This window comes from Schistocerca gregaria, chromosome 3 (genome assembly GCF_023897955.1).
Source record: "Schistocerca gregaria isolate iqSchGreg1 chromosome 3, iqSchGreg1.2, whole genome shotgun sequence".
Classification (NCBI taxonomy): Eukaryota; Metazoa; Arthropoda; class Insecta; order Orthoptera; family Acrididae; genus Schistocerca; species Schistocerca gregaria.
The window spans coordinates 844,042,978-844,058,411 of NC_064922.1; the positions used below are offsets into that span (position 1 = coordinate 844,042,978).

Sequence of the window (15,434 nt, forward strand, 5' to 3'; positions counted from 1 at the left end):
GTACATATCCAGCTCAGAAATGTAGCACTTTACGTGTTCGAATTGCAGGAGCCATAACAAGAAAAGACGTCGTGATCAACACCATCTGAGCTAGTATTACTTCCCCCAACAGACAAATTGCAGAACGATCTTACGATTGCATATAGAATAATTTTAATAGGTCTGCCCAACTTATGTTGCCTCCTTTATGTACAACTTGTGCTGTAACTGTGCCAACAAGACAGCCAGGCCCTCTAGAGATGTATAGCTTCTCTGGGCATTCTCATGTTTACAGCGCTAGAACCTTCTATAGTCTTAACATTATCTTCTGAGGAGGTGATGTAGCCTATACTGATCCAACCTACATGTAATCCACAGTAGAACTGTCAGCTTCGATTTCTAATTTAAATAATTAAAACCATAGAAATACAGATTACATCATTATAACTTGTTGTGGTTGGCAGGAGAGCCAACCCGTATAACTAAAGGAGGCCGAAATGCACGCGTTTTATCTCACGCAGTCTGGCGTGAGGTCTGGAACATGACAAGGGAATTAGAATTGAGAAAAACGGACGTAGCTGGTGGAATACTAAATCCATTAATGGAGAACGTCGCTCTTCATGGTACATGATTCACAATATCAATAGTACGGATACTGGCGCCTTGCTACGTCGTAGCAAATAACGTAGCTTAAGGCTATGCTAACTATCGTCTCGGCAAATAAGAGCGTAGAAGTCAGTGAACCATCGCTAGCAAAGTTGGCTGTACAGCTGGGGCGAGTGCTAGGAAGTCTCTCTAGACTAGACCTGCCGTGTGGCGGCGCTCGGTCTGCAATCACTGATAGTGGCGACACGCGGGTCCGACGTATACTACCGGACCGCGGCCGATTTAAAGGCTACCACCTAGCAAGTGTGGTGTCTGGCGGTGACACCACATGACTAATTGTCGACCCTGATTGTAGGGAATGTGTGGTCAGCCACACAATTCAACAATGTTTACTTTAATTCTCTGAATGATGTCGGTTTAGCCATCACGTCAGTCTGCTTTAGTATTCGCAAAAGCGTGGGACAAACACTGGAATGTGTCTTAGCAACATGTGTGTCACTGTTAAAAATGTGCACTGCATTCGATTTTTCACAGACATTCACCAACGAAAAATCATGCCACACATGAACCCATCGTCGCAGATTAAAACTGTGTGACGTACTGCAGCTTAAACCCAGGACCCTGCCATTCATGGGCAATGCCCTTACCGACTGATCTGTTCAAGCGCAACCTTTCTTCACAGCTTGACTTCCTTCAGTATCTCAGCTCCTAGCTTTCAAACTTCAAGGCAATGTTCTGGGTTCAGGTACCAGTCCGGCGCACAAGGTTGGTTGGTTGGTTGGTTGGTTGTTTGGGGAAGGAGACCAGACATCGTGGTCATCGGTCTCATCGGTGTACGGAAGGATGGGGAAGGAAGTCGGCCGTGCCCTTTCAGAGGAACCATCCCGGCATTTGCCTGCAGTGATTTAGGGAAATCACGGAAAACCTAAATCAGGATGGCAGGACGCGGGATTGAACCGTCGTCCTCCCGAATGCGAGTCCAGTGCCTTACCACTGCGCCACCTCGCTCGGTCCGGCGCACAAGTTTAATCTGCGTAGAAGTTTCAGAATAACACACATACACACATTCTACTGCGGAGTGAATGTTTTATTTTGGATCAGTTAAGTATCTTGTACTCGACAAAATCATTGCCATTCAAGTCTGCCGGCAAGCTCAAGAGCAACCACGTTACAGAGACTCTCTTTTGTTAGCTACACCTTTGGGCAGTTCAAAACGTTACATCGAACCTTTCAGGAATACGCGTTCTTTTAAATCAGTTTTGACACAGTGCACAGGCATTCCGGGAAACGTTTATTTTCATTGTATGTGTTAACACAATATGAAATATTTAAATCAAGTACGCTGGATAAAAATTAATCCACTCCAGACGATATCGTATTAGTACCATAGGGTGAATCGGGCTAGGAAAGCGTTTCACAAGTTTCTTCAGGTGTCCCATGTCCAAAGAAATTAAGATCTAGTGTTTAGCGCGTCATAAGAAGTACGATAAAGTGCCCGACTGTTAATCATACCAGAAATAAATTCTAAGACAGAAAAAAAACTACGCATCATGAAGGAGCTATCCGAATGGTATGGAAATCGGTAGATGTGACATACGTCTAAATTGGGTGATTTATTCAAGACAAAGAGCTTCGTGTGTTGGTCCACCTCTGGCCCTATGCATACAGTTGGCATTGACTGATAGAGTTGTTGGGTGTTCTCCTGAGGAATATCATGCGAAATTCTGCCCAATCGGTTAGTGGAATCATCGAAATCCTAAGTTGGTTGGAGGGCCTTGGCCATAATGCTCCAAACGTTCTCAGTTGGGGAGACCTTGCTGACCAAGGTGCATTTGGCAAACATGAAGACGAGCGGTAGAAACTATCGCCGTGTGTGGGCAGCATTATCTTGCTGACATGTAAGCCCAGGATGCCTTGTCACGAAGGGGAACAAAGCTTTGTGTAAAATATTGTCAACGTACCTCTGTTCCGCGGATTCCAGCTAAAGGGGTCCTGCTGTGAAAAGTAATGGTACCACAGACCATAACTCTTGGTTGTCGGAGCATATGGCGGGCAGGAGACAGGCTGATATCGCGCCCGTGTCTGGGATGTCTCCAGTCGCGTCTTCGGCCTGGAATCTCATTTTATGGAGTAGAATTTGTTTCAGCAAGGAGTCCCACTTCGAAATGTTCCGTAGTGACCATCGAAGACATGTGTGGAGACCGCCTCAGACAACATTTGGTTACCAACCTGAGTGTCACCCACTATAATACCCGATAACCAGGAGTGATCATCAAGGGTGCTATTTCATTCCATAGGAACACACCTTTGGTTGCCATTCGCGGCACCTGTACAGCACAGCAGCTCGTCGACGATAATCTAGTTCCCATTTGGTTGACCTTCATGGCAAGTTATCCTGGGCTTACATTTCAGTATTATAATGCCCACCCAATCATGGCGAGAGTTTATAAAACTTGTCTTTGTGCTTGCCAAACCCTAACTTGCAAGAAAGATCGCTGGATACCTCCAGAATTGAGGACATTAGGAGTGTTAAGGGCAGAGCCAGCTCAGGATTTTGACGATCTAACAAGCCAAGTGAATAGAATTTGGCACGATGTCCTTCGGGAGGACATCCAGCCAAGCTGAAAAACTGCTTGCGTGAGAGCCAGATGTGTAATAACGAATTATTGACTTGCTCAATTTGTGAAACTCTTTCTCTTGAAAGAATCATCCAAATTTCTGAAATTGTAATCATTTGTTTGTCTGTACATGTTCATCAGATCTACCGACTTTCGTGCCATTCGGATAATTGCTTTGTGGTGCGGTTTCACCCTATATGCACAACTTGACAACGACGGCTATAGTCAAAGTGGGGGGTCACGCGACATGCCGGTACCAGTTCTGCAGCATCTACAGCACTTTACAGCAACCGAGGGGTGGCAGCTACTTTGTCTGGTGATCTTAGTACGTGATATAACTAACTCGGGAAAAAAAATGGTTCAAATGGCTCTGAACACTATGAGAGTTAACATCTGAGGTCACCAGTCCCCTAGAACTTAGAACTACTTAAACCTAACTAACCTAAGGACATCACACACATCCATGCCTGAGGCAGGATTCGAACCTGCGACCATAGCAGTCGCGCGGTTCCGGACTGAAGTGCCTAGAAATGCTCGGCCGCCGTGGCCGGCTAACACGAAAAGAATGTGCGTAAATTAGCGCATGCTGCGGCAGACTGTTAGACAAGGAACCGCTTACTGATGTTCCTACACGGTAGGCGTTGTCCCAGGGAACCCTACTCCCAACACCACTAGCGCTGCTCGCTCTTCAGTTTGCAGACAGGCTAGAGGAAAGAGTGCAGGTGGTCTCTGCGAGGTGGAAACGGCCGGGTGCCCGCATTTGCGCGTGTCAGGTAGTTCTGCGCGTGCACACGAGCAGCGCGGTGTGGCCGGCCCTCCAGAAGCAGGCATGCCCACAGGCAGGCACCGCACGTTCCCGTCCGTGGTGGACGTGCCGTCGGTGGTGCACGTGAACATGTCGCTGCCGCGGCCGCTGCGTTCCCACTGGCGGCTGCTCTTCACCACCGTCGAGCACGGCGTCAGCTACACCAAGCTGGTGGAGCGCATCGCCAACAAGGGACCCACCGTGCTCATCGTGCAGGACGCCACCGAGCACGTCTTCGGCGGCTTCGCCTCGGACAGCTGGGACTACTCCGACGGCTTCCGCGGGGACTTCACCTGCTTCCTTTTCACGTAAGTCGGACGCTCGCTGCTTCTGCCGCTATCCCCCTGTGGTGCTCCCGGGGTGGAGACCCACAGGTGGAGAGGGGTTACACGTTTGTATAGAAGCGTTAAGTGAATTAAGGGAAACGAATTCGTGGATGAAACAGACAATGATTGCACAATACCTACTACAGAATATCTAGGGTAATGTCCCACATTTTTTTCTCATAACATATTATATTTATTGTTAAGAGTTAGAATTTGGTGACAATATACACTACTGGCCATTAGCATTACTACACCAAGAAGAAATGCAGATGACAAACGGGTATTCATTGGACAAATATATTATACTACAACTTACATGTGGTTACATTTTCACGCAATTTGGGTGCATAGATCCTCAGAAATCAGTACCCAGAACAACCACCTCTGGCCGTAATAACGGCCTTGGTACTCCTGGGCATTGATTCAAACAGAGCTTGGATGGCGTGTACAGGTACAGCTGCCCATGCAGCTTCAATACGATACCACAGTTCATCAAGAGTAGTGACTGGCGTATTGTGACGAGCCAATTTTTCGGCCACCATTGACCAGGCGTTTTCAATTCATGGGAGATCTCTTGAATTTGCTGGCCAGGGCAGCAGTCGAACATTTTCTGTATCCAGAAAGGCCCGTACAGGACCTGCAACATGCGGTCGTGCATTAACCTGCTGAAATATAGGGTTCCGCAGGGATCGAATGAAGGGTAGAGCCACGGGTCGTAACACATCTGAAATGTAACGTCCGCTGTTCAAAGTGCCGTCAATGCCAACAAGAGGTGACCGAGACATGTAACCAATGGCACCCCATACCATCACGCCGGGTGATACGCCATTATGGCGTTGACGAATACACGCTTCCAATGTGCGTTCACCGCGATGTCGCCGAACACGGGTGCGACCATCATGATGCTGTAAACATAACCTGGATTCATCCGAAAAAATGACGTTTTACTATTCGAGCACCCAGGTTCGTCGTTGACTACACCATCGCAGGCACTCCTGTCTGTGATGCAGTGTCAAGGGTAACCGCAGCCGTGGTCTCCGAGCTGACAGTCCATGCTGCTGCAAACGTCGTCGAACTGTTCGTGCAGTTGGTTGTTGTCTTGCAAACTTCCCCATCTGTTGACTCAGGGATCGAGACGTGGCTGCACGATCCGTTATAGCCATGCGGATAAGATGCCTGTCATCTCGACTGCTAGTGAAACGAGGCCGTTGGGATCTAGCACGGCGTTACGTATTACCCTCCTGAACCCATCGATTCCATATTCTGTTAACAGTCATTGGATCTCGACCAACGCGAGCAGCAATGTCGCGATATGATAAACCGCAACCGCGATAGGCTACAAACTGACCTTTATCAAAGTCGGAAACGTGATGGTACGCATTTCTCCTCCTTACACGAGGCATCACAACAACGTTTCTCCGGGCTTGTGTATGAGAAATTGATTGGAAACTTTCCTCGTGTCAGCACGTTGTAGGTGTCGCCACCGGCGCCAACCTTGTGTGAATGCTCTGAAAAGCTAATCATTTGCATATCACAGCATCTTCTCCCTGTCGGTCAAATTTCGCGTCTGTAGTACGTCATCTTCGTGGTGTAGCAATTTTAATGGCCAGTAGTGTACATCAACATGTCTTGTCCATGTCCTATTTTTCTATGTAAACTCCATCTTGGTCTATGGCCATACCAACGTTGTGGAAGAGCATGTATTCTCTTCTGGTAAAAGCTCTTGTCCTGTGGGCGTAGCCATGTTTTCAATGCATGACTGACACTCTCGTCATCTTCAAAGTGTGTTCCTTATAGAGAATATTTAAGCGGCCCAAAGAGATGGAATCATGAGGATACCAGGTCTGGACTGTAGGATGGATGAGGCAATGATGTCTAACCCAATTTGGCGATGTGTTCCTGCGTTCTCAGACTTCTCTGTGGGCGTGCATTATCGTGCTCGGTTCTTGTCCCATGGAATACGTCGAAAACGGTTCTTGAGTTTATTCAGGGTCTTCACGTATGCCTCTGAATTGATGGGTGACGCTCTTGGCATCGGATCCACGATAATGACGCCATCAAAATCCCAGAAGACTGTCACCATGACTTTTCAGACAGAGGGGGTTGTCTTGAATTTCTTACTTTGTGGTGAATGAGGATGATGCCACTCCAAGGACTGCCTTTTTGTTTCTGGCCCAAAGTGGTGTACCCAGCTTTCGTTCCCTGTGAAGATCCGTGACGGAAAGGCCCCGCCGTTGGTTTCAAAACGACCTAACAATTCAGATGAAATGGCCTTTCTTTGAACCTTGTGATCCGCTGTGAGCATTAGTGGAACCCATCGTGAGAAACTCTTTGAATGTCTGAGAGACTCGATCATTGCAGACACACTTCCAATGCTGACCGACAACTGTAGAGCCAGTTGTCCAGTTTTGATGCGTCGGTCGGCACTAATAATGGCATTCGCACGATTCAGCATGTCTGGAGCAGTGTCCCGAGCGTGGCTGATCATGGAGCTCTGTTTCTGCATTTGCTGAGGCTGTAACATTCTGTACCCATCGCCCAACTAACTCCTATCAATTGCAGTATCGCTATACACTGGACACTAACGTTTATGGATGTTCACCGCGATTTCTTTTTCTGCACACAAGACTTCAATAACAGCACGCTGCTTGTAACGCCTGTGGTATGTAGACGCCATTTTGACGCTGCACTACGGATCTGCCATATGGAAGAACGGTTCGAAACTTCACCGGAACACAGAGCAAACATCAAATGTAAAGCACCAGCAAGGCCGTTTGTCTATGTATATTAATGGTTTTTTTTAAGTATGGGGCATTATTTATTGAACATCTCTCGTAAAAGTAGTTGTACTGAAAGTAATATGTACAGAGTAAGAGTAAAAAATGGTACACGGCGTTTACATTAGATGATTAACCTCAAAAGTTATACAGGTTGTACCAGGAGGGATGTCAGTTTCAGGGATATGACAGGAACGATCATTCGAAGCAAAAAATTCAAGATCTAGAATGCATGCACTTAATCACTATGAAACAAATCTCTTCTATTGCAAGCTCTTTGCTTTCCGTATTTTGGGAGGTGGTAGTACAGACCAAAAGAAGAGAAAAATGTTCAGTAAACACAGGCTCTAGAATGTATATCTTAAGAGCTGTGAACTCTCGTTCATCTTCGGTGCTGAAAATCACATCTCTTCTGCTGAACAGGTGTTCATACATCTTAAGTTATTCATTTCAGAGCCCATGTTTATGGGCCTTGATTGCGTCCATACGACCACTTCTCAAAATATGGAAAGTAAAGAATAAGTCCAAAACGTATACTTTTTCAATATAATAAGTTAGTAGTGGACTGCAATCGCTCGTACTGAGAAAACAAGAGAGATCACATAAAATTCAGTGACCGCAAGACGGAGACATTGGAAACGCCAGAAAAAGGGGCAATGCAACCATTTATTAAATTACCATTTGACCTTCACCATACAAACATGCAGCACAATTACGTAAAGTTAACCTAATACCCATTTTTCTATGTATTTCATTAAATTCCTTTTTCAAATAACCTAGACAGTAACAAGTGAGCCACGCATGCCGTATGTAGTGGTGACTCAAATATAATTGTTGCTGATATAATCTTCTGTCTGAAGACTGGTTTGATGCAGCTCTGCAAGCTGCCCTGTTCTGTGCGGGCACCATATCTTCATCTTTGCATAATTGCTGCAACCTACACCCATTGGAGACTGCTTGCTGTAATTGAGCTCTGGTGTCCCTCTACAACTTTTAGATGATTCCTGTCAACCGATCCCTTCTTCTAGTCAAGTTATGACTTAAATTTCTTTTTTCTTCAATTCTGTTACATTTCCATACATACTCCTCAAGCCACAGTACGGTGCACGGTGGAGGATACATTCTACCACTACAAGTCATTCACTTTCCTGAAGTGAGGGGAAAACGACTGTTTATATACCCCCATAAGAGCCGTAAATTCGTTTATCTTGCCCTGTCCGCTCCTCATTAGCATCTCTGCATTCGTTAATCTTCAGCATTCTCCTGTAGCACATCATTTCGTAAGCTTCTATTCTCTTCATGTCTGAACTGCATCTCGCCCACGTTTTATTCCATACATGGCTACATATCAGACAAACACCTTCAGAAAAGGTTTCCTGACACTCAAATCTATATTATGTCAACAAACCTTCCTCTTTCAGAAACGCTTTTCTTGCCGTTGCTATTATGCGTTTTATATCCTCTCTAGTACTGCTATCATCACTTATTTTACCGACCAGATAGCAAAGCTCATATGTTACTTTCAGTGTTTCATTTCGAATCTATTTCCCTTGGCATCACATGATTTAACTCGACTACATATCATTAGCCTTGTTTTGCTTTAGTTGATGTTCGTCTTATAATATCTTTTCAGCCCCTATCCGTTTCGTTCACGAGCCCTTCCCAGTCCTTTTCTGGCACTGACAGAATTACAGTGTCATCACAAACCCCAAAGTCTTATTTATTTCACCTGAACTTCAGTTCCCTCTTCAAATTCCCCCTTCATTTTCTTTACCAGTTACTCTGTGTACAGATTCAATGTCGCTACTGTGACTATTTTGTGATATCCAACGAAGTGCTCCACCGCCGATTAAAAATGATCAAGCTGTACTCCCCCTTCTGACGTCCACCCTACGTAAAATTGGGAAAAAAATTCCAGTATTTTGCTGCGAAAACTACTGATCACCACAGAATATCCTCGTTATTTCGAAACCATCATCAAAGTGAAGAAAAAGAAGGAATTTTAATCCTGAAGGGAAAAAAATCTATGTTAAGCAATTTCTTTCAGCTTGATGGACAAATTACAAGACCTGAGAGCGTCTCACACGTTCAAATCAGTGTCGGTAAATAAACTGTCATGTACGTGTATATTACAAACATTTCAAGCACTTGAAATAACATTACAGAATACAATATTTCCCGCCATTATCAAATATCGGAAAAACACAGTCATTTTACGTTTGACTACAACAAGCTAAAACTGGGGATGATGTTGATGTTTTGTGCACTATGGCAAGTCCCATTTTACCAGTGCGAAGCTATATGGCACCTGCATTTACGAAACAAATTATGAGAGCCTGTCTTGTAATACAGCCTCCTACAGTATTTTATCAGGTCTTTCTCTCTTCCGTTACATTGAAACCAATTACCATCTGAGTACTGACATTTGAAATATTTACTCCATAACTCACCTCTACCTACATGTCTGTATAGTTTCTACCATACATCAAAATCTTGAGTTCTAGTTTTTTTAAGCTATCTCATCATCACAGCCTGGTTCACATGACAGAAAAAACACTATCTTTCTAGGGTCCACAACGAGCTATAATTCAAGTGGTGTCTACTTTATAATTAGAGGTTATGAAATATGAAATTACTCAGGACTTGAGGTAATATATATATTTTTAAACAAGCGATCCTGACGATAATAATAAAAACAATCATGATTCCACGAGAATAGCTACAGCCGATTTCTATTACTTTTATGAGCAAAATCGATGTATTTTTTACAGAACTGTCTGGATCCAAAGTTTAAGTAGTTATACCACTCCTTGAAACAAAATCTCCTTTAAGATTTCACCCCATCTCTCTCTTCCAATACATCTAAAAACAAATACCATCTGTGTGCCGACATCGAGCATGTTACATATAGATGTACTGCTAAGTTGGAGCACGTGGCCAGTGCTCGAAGTAGCTTGCACTGATCTGAGTAAAGTTTTGTTGACTGTACTGGAGGAAGACCATATCAAACAAACTATCAATAACAAGAGAGGGTTCCTGTAGAGGCAAAGGTGGAAAAATGGGCCCCTGCTGGTATTATGGGCCCCCTACATATTTGGAAGTACAGGTCATGAATTCTAGCGGAGAGCACATGAACTACTAAAACTAGTTGCCAAACTTCACTGTAGAGTGCGCAGACGTAGTAGCTGTCATGGTTTGTGAGTAGTTGTGCTGTGAATTTTTTCGCTGTCATCAAAAGTTTGAAAGGTTAGTGTTTACTTGAATAAAACTCAAATTTCTAACATGTTATTAGTAGAACTAAGGTAAGATACGTATTTGGCTTGCTGTTGAGATACCGTTTTACGTTAATTAACGTCGGTTGCGAACCAAACTAACCGTAGGCAAGATCGTTTTTCCCATGATGGCGAGAGTGGATATATGGGCCCCGTTTGCTGCTGGTATTATGGGCCCCGTAAAATCAATCAGGTATTGCTACTCTTTATGTTTCAGATGCCTCGAACACATCTTGTACCTCCAAAAAAATCGAAACTGCAATTGTGGGACAAAGCAAATATGGCAAATGCTATTGCAGTTATTAAAGAGAAAAAATGGGGTTGGAAAAAGCGGTTAAAGTGTACTCTGTCCCTCGTTCTACGCTCCATAGGCTTTCCACCGGTTTTACCACAGGGACTTGAGGACGAACTGGTTGAATATCTTCTCATTATGGAATCCAAATTCTACGGCCTTACCAGAAATGACGTCAAGTGCATGGCCTACCAGCTTCGCACAAGAAATAAAAAGTTGGTGTTTCTGTCCCTGACGTTGAAGACGCTGTATGTCTATTTTGTGAAGGGATTTTTTCAAAGGACACAAAATGTGAACTTTGGGTCCAGTGTATAGCCTGTGAGATGTGGGCTCAAAATGAATGGACTGGATGCGAAAAAGATGCTTATGTGTGTGACTATTGTAAATAGGCTAGGCGTAGGCTGTGAAAATCATTCCACCAGTAGACTAATTAACAATGTTCAGAGTGAATCTTTCTTTCATTCTATAGAAAAATTAAATAAAATTATACTTTTCAAATTTTTGTTTCTTTTTATTTCAAACTACCTTGGGGCCCATATTACCAGCACAAATTCTTGACGCAACAAAATGCAGAGTATCAGAAAAAAAATTGTTTTAAATATTAAAAAGTTGGACGAAAACATGTTGTAACTATTGCAGGACATACTAGAGAAATGTTTTATGTTAATCTCAGGTGATTATATTAAAAACATAAGGTGTTATATAAAAAAAAACAGAGTGGGGCCCCATTTATCCACCTTTACCTCTATTGGTCCTTCAAAAGCAGTTTAATACAGTGTTCTTCCAGCTGTGACACATCCAAGTAGTGTACGACTATAACGTTGTACACCACCATACACTTTCTAATTCTACTATGATTTCGAGATCTGTGTCAGCTGCTAAACCAACATTATCACGTTTCGACCCATTGTCTCTCTTAGAAAGCTCAACATCACATGGTGTAAACTATGCAGCTCCCACAACACAGAGGTTGGTAGGAATAAAACACAGAGGTGATGTTTCTCTGTGACAAAAACGTGGAAGGCATCGCAACATATGGAAACTGAAAGAGCATTTTCAACAGCTATCCAAAGGCGATAACCTATACAGGTAATCTTATCTTCCACTCTGATTGAGTAGCGGATGTATCGGTGTTCCATTTAGAAGAGCATTGTTTCCTCATTTTGCAGTCATGTACATGATTTCTCATCTAGTGTTGACTATCAGCGGAAGATGCTGTTCACAACACATGCGAGGAAGTAGAGATAAAAAGAGGTACTGTTACCTTAAGGGTGGAAAATTTTTAAAAATATAGAAACATGTGGAGCACATACAGCATATGGAAATTGAACGAATCTACGGCACTGAGGAACGCTTCCAAACACCTGTCTGAAGGTGAGGACTTCTACATTTAATCCCATTCTCCACAGTGACAAGTAGCAGATATCCAGAGTTCCACCAAGGCTCCCTCCACCTCAACCATGTGGTGTCAGTCAATCATTATGCGGTAATCAACAGTAAACCTGTGGGCGGATGGGATGGGAAAGACACTGTTGATTTGGGGCAATGTACGGTAATACACAGTGCAGTTGATAGTGCAATCAGTTTTAGCAATTTTACCAGTTGTTCCTAATTTCAACACCAGCCAAGACGCAACAGACTGCTTCCCAGTTCCTGCATCATATATGACTGTGCAGTACATCTATTCGGCGATATACACCAAGGTATACCAGACAGAGTAGTATACCAATGTAGTTAGGTTATTTACATATTTCCAGCGCATCGATCATAGTGCAGAATTTACGATAACTGCTGGTCATCTATCCCTGTGTGTGTGGCATCACAGAGTATTCTCACATTCGTAGGATAAAGTTGGAGATAGACAGGTCATCCCACATTTTCCTTGACCAATCCCCCCTGCAACACCAATCTTACCTACAGCACCCATCCAAAAGCTCAAGATCTCTTCCAATGGATCTGTGTCCAGAAGGGTAGCACCTCTTATCAGTGCATACTAGACGTGAGAGTGTTGTGGTGATACAACAAATAGTTAAGAAGAAACGTGTGGTTTATACATGATGGAGGTCCAGACAGACGGAGTTTCAAAAATTTCACGTAAATGAACCGTGCTATGAATTGTGAAGCATTATTCCACTGTCTGGAGTCAGTACCAGGAAAGTACGTGCATGAGAGAAATGATGTACGGCATAAACATACAATGTGATTGCACATAAACACACTATATTGTTAAAGGCATAAGATTTCTGAAGTATTAGTTATCCGGAATGCGACTCTCTTAATACTCTAATGCAGGATATATGTGTCCAACATCACATGTACAACAACCCTGCAAGTTTCCTATCCCAATCACTACAGTGACAAACTTTAAAATGATGAAACTACTTCCTTCTACACTATTCTGGTGTCCTAGGAAGGCAACGTCAGTGTATATCCACCCTTCAGCTGCTTATAAACCAGCTAGCACAAAGTCTGGAGACTGCTATTCTATCTCTTGGGAAATTAATGGATTTTGTACGTCTTTTTATTTCGGAAATGTATGTACCCTCAATCACACTTCCCGTGTCAGTCGCGCTTATCATTAGTAGTAATAGTATCAGGTTTGATGGATATGTTTATGTCTCGCTAGGAAGCACAGCAAAGAAAAACCGACGAAGAATCAGCAACTTCTTACCAGGGAGTAATAAGCTCCACAATCAGTAACCAAAGGAGATATAACACCCTTATTGCTGTTTGCAGTAGCATCACCACAACCTTGGTGGCATTCCTCTTGGACAAATAGGTCCAGGTCTGAGTTTTGCTCGTGTAGGACAGTAAAGTAATTTCGTCCTAACATCACATCTCTTGAGTACACCCCCCTCATACTACTAAAGGTTCAAAATGGTTCAAATGGCGCTGAGCACTATGGGACTTAACTTCTGAGGTCATAAGTCTCCTAGAACTTAGAACTACTTAAACCTAACCAACCTAAAGACATCACACACACCCATGCCCGAGGCAGGATTCGAACCTGCGACCGTAGCGGTCGCGCGGTTCCAAACTGTAGCGCCTAGAACCGCTCGGCCACTCTGGCCGGCGTCTACTATAGGTGATATATGCGATGTAGCTCCAGTTCCCTACAGAACACTCTAGGAAAAGGCTTAAGTCTAATAAATTTATTGATTCTTCTCCTTAATGCTTAAGGAATAGCATTGTTTGTGATTTCAGCTGTAATTTGGTAATATCTATATACGACTGCATGTGAGAATACAGTTATGGATTGGGGTACATATGGTTTGCTTGCTTTAATACGGCGCCTTTGTGTAATACTTAGGTCGCCTTTGTTGGAGTATGTGTTACGAAAACCAGAGTAGTTTACAGGGGGATGGTAGCATTAAAAGTGAATGCAGCCAGAGCGTAATTTTCAAGTTTTCTCGGTTTTGAGTTTCCGGGTACTCTCAACCCACCTCAAATTTTCTCATTTCTTGGTCCTTTTCTCTAATTTTATGCATTCTCAGTCAATTTAAGAAAATTTGTAAGTCTTTTTTGCGATTCTAAGTAATTCGTCGTATTTCCCTAAATTTTACGTGCACACATCAAAAAGGTTTTCATCACTTCGGTTCCAAGAACTCCTGAAGGCAACATTGACGGTTGGTATTATATTACAGACACAGTCCCTTTGACTGTTCAGGCATGTCATTAAACCCATCCAAAGATGTAAACAACCATGCATGAGCAGCGCCTATTAGACGGAGGGGGTCCGACAGCCGATCAGTTCCAGTCTTTCCACCAGGAAGAAGGTACACAGCTCGTGTTGTCTGTAGTTCAACCATGCCTAGACAGTCAATACCGCAGTTCGATCACGCCAGCAGTGTTACTTTGTGCCAGGAAGGGCTCTCAAAAAGGGAAGTGTCCAGGCGACTCAGAGTGAACGAAAGCGATGTTGTTCGGACATGGAGGAGATACAGAGAGACAGGAACTGTCGATGACATGCCTCGCTCAGGCCGCCCAGGGGTTATTACTGCAGTGGATAACCTACGGGTTATGGCTCAGAGGAACCCTGACAGCAACATCACCTTGTTGAATATTGCTTTTGGTGCATTCACAGGACGTTATGACTAAAAGTGTGCGCAATAGGCTGCATGATGCGCAACATGATGTGCACAGCACCTTCTGGTGGTATTCAACGCCAGAACAGAAATCATGTACATGACTGCAAAGCCGGCAGGTGAGGCCGAGCGGTTCTAGGCGCTTCAGTCTGAAACCGCGCGACCGCTTCGGTCACAGGTTCGCATCCTGCCTCGGGCATGGATGTGTGTGATGTCCTTAGGTTAGTTAGGTTTAAGTAGCTCTAAGTTCTAGGGGACTGATGACCTCAGATGTAAAGTCCCATAGTACTCAGAGCCATTTGAACCATTTTTGACTGCAAAATGAGGAGACAATGCTCTTCTAAATGGAACACCAAGACATCCACTATCCCATCACTGTGGATGATGAGATTAACTATATAGTTGTCAGAAATGCTCTGCAATGCCAGAAACTCTTCCATTTTCCATATGCTGCGATGCCTTAAACGTTTTTGTCACTGAGGGACATCGCCTCTGTGTTTTATTTTTACCAACCCGTGTCTCGCGGGAGCTGCATAGTTTACTCCATGTGATGTTGAGCTTTCTGTGAGAGACAATAGATTGCAACGCTTAAATACCAGTTTAGCAGCTGATGGAAACCTTGAAATCATGGTAGAAATAGAAAGTGTGTGGCGGTGTATAATTGTGTAGTCATA

At 43.8% G+C, this 15,434-nt stretch overlaps 1 protein-coding gene across 1 annotated transcript in view; it reads left to right on the forward strand.

Moving 5' to 3' along the window:
• The window catches only part of LOC126355621 (MTOR-associated protein MEAK7-like), a 121,348-nt gene that overhangs the window by 76,981 nt on the left and 28,933 nt on the right, over positions 1-15,434 (forward strand). The window contains exon 4 of the mRNA XM_050005984.1: positions 3,977-4,316. Coding sequence (XP_049861941.1) covers positions 3,977-4,316 — 340 coding nt within the window. The remainder of the gene's footprint in view (positions 1-3,976; positions 4,317-15,434) is intronic.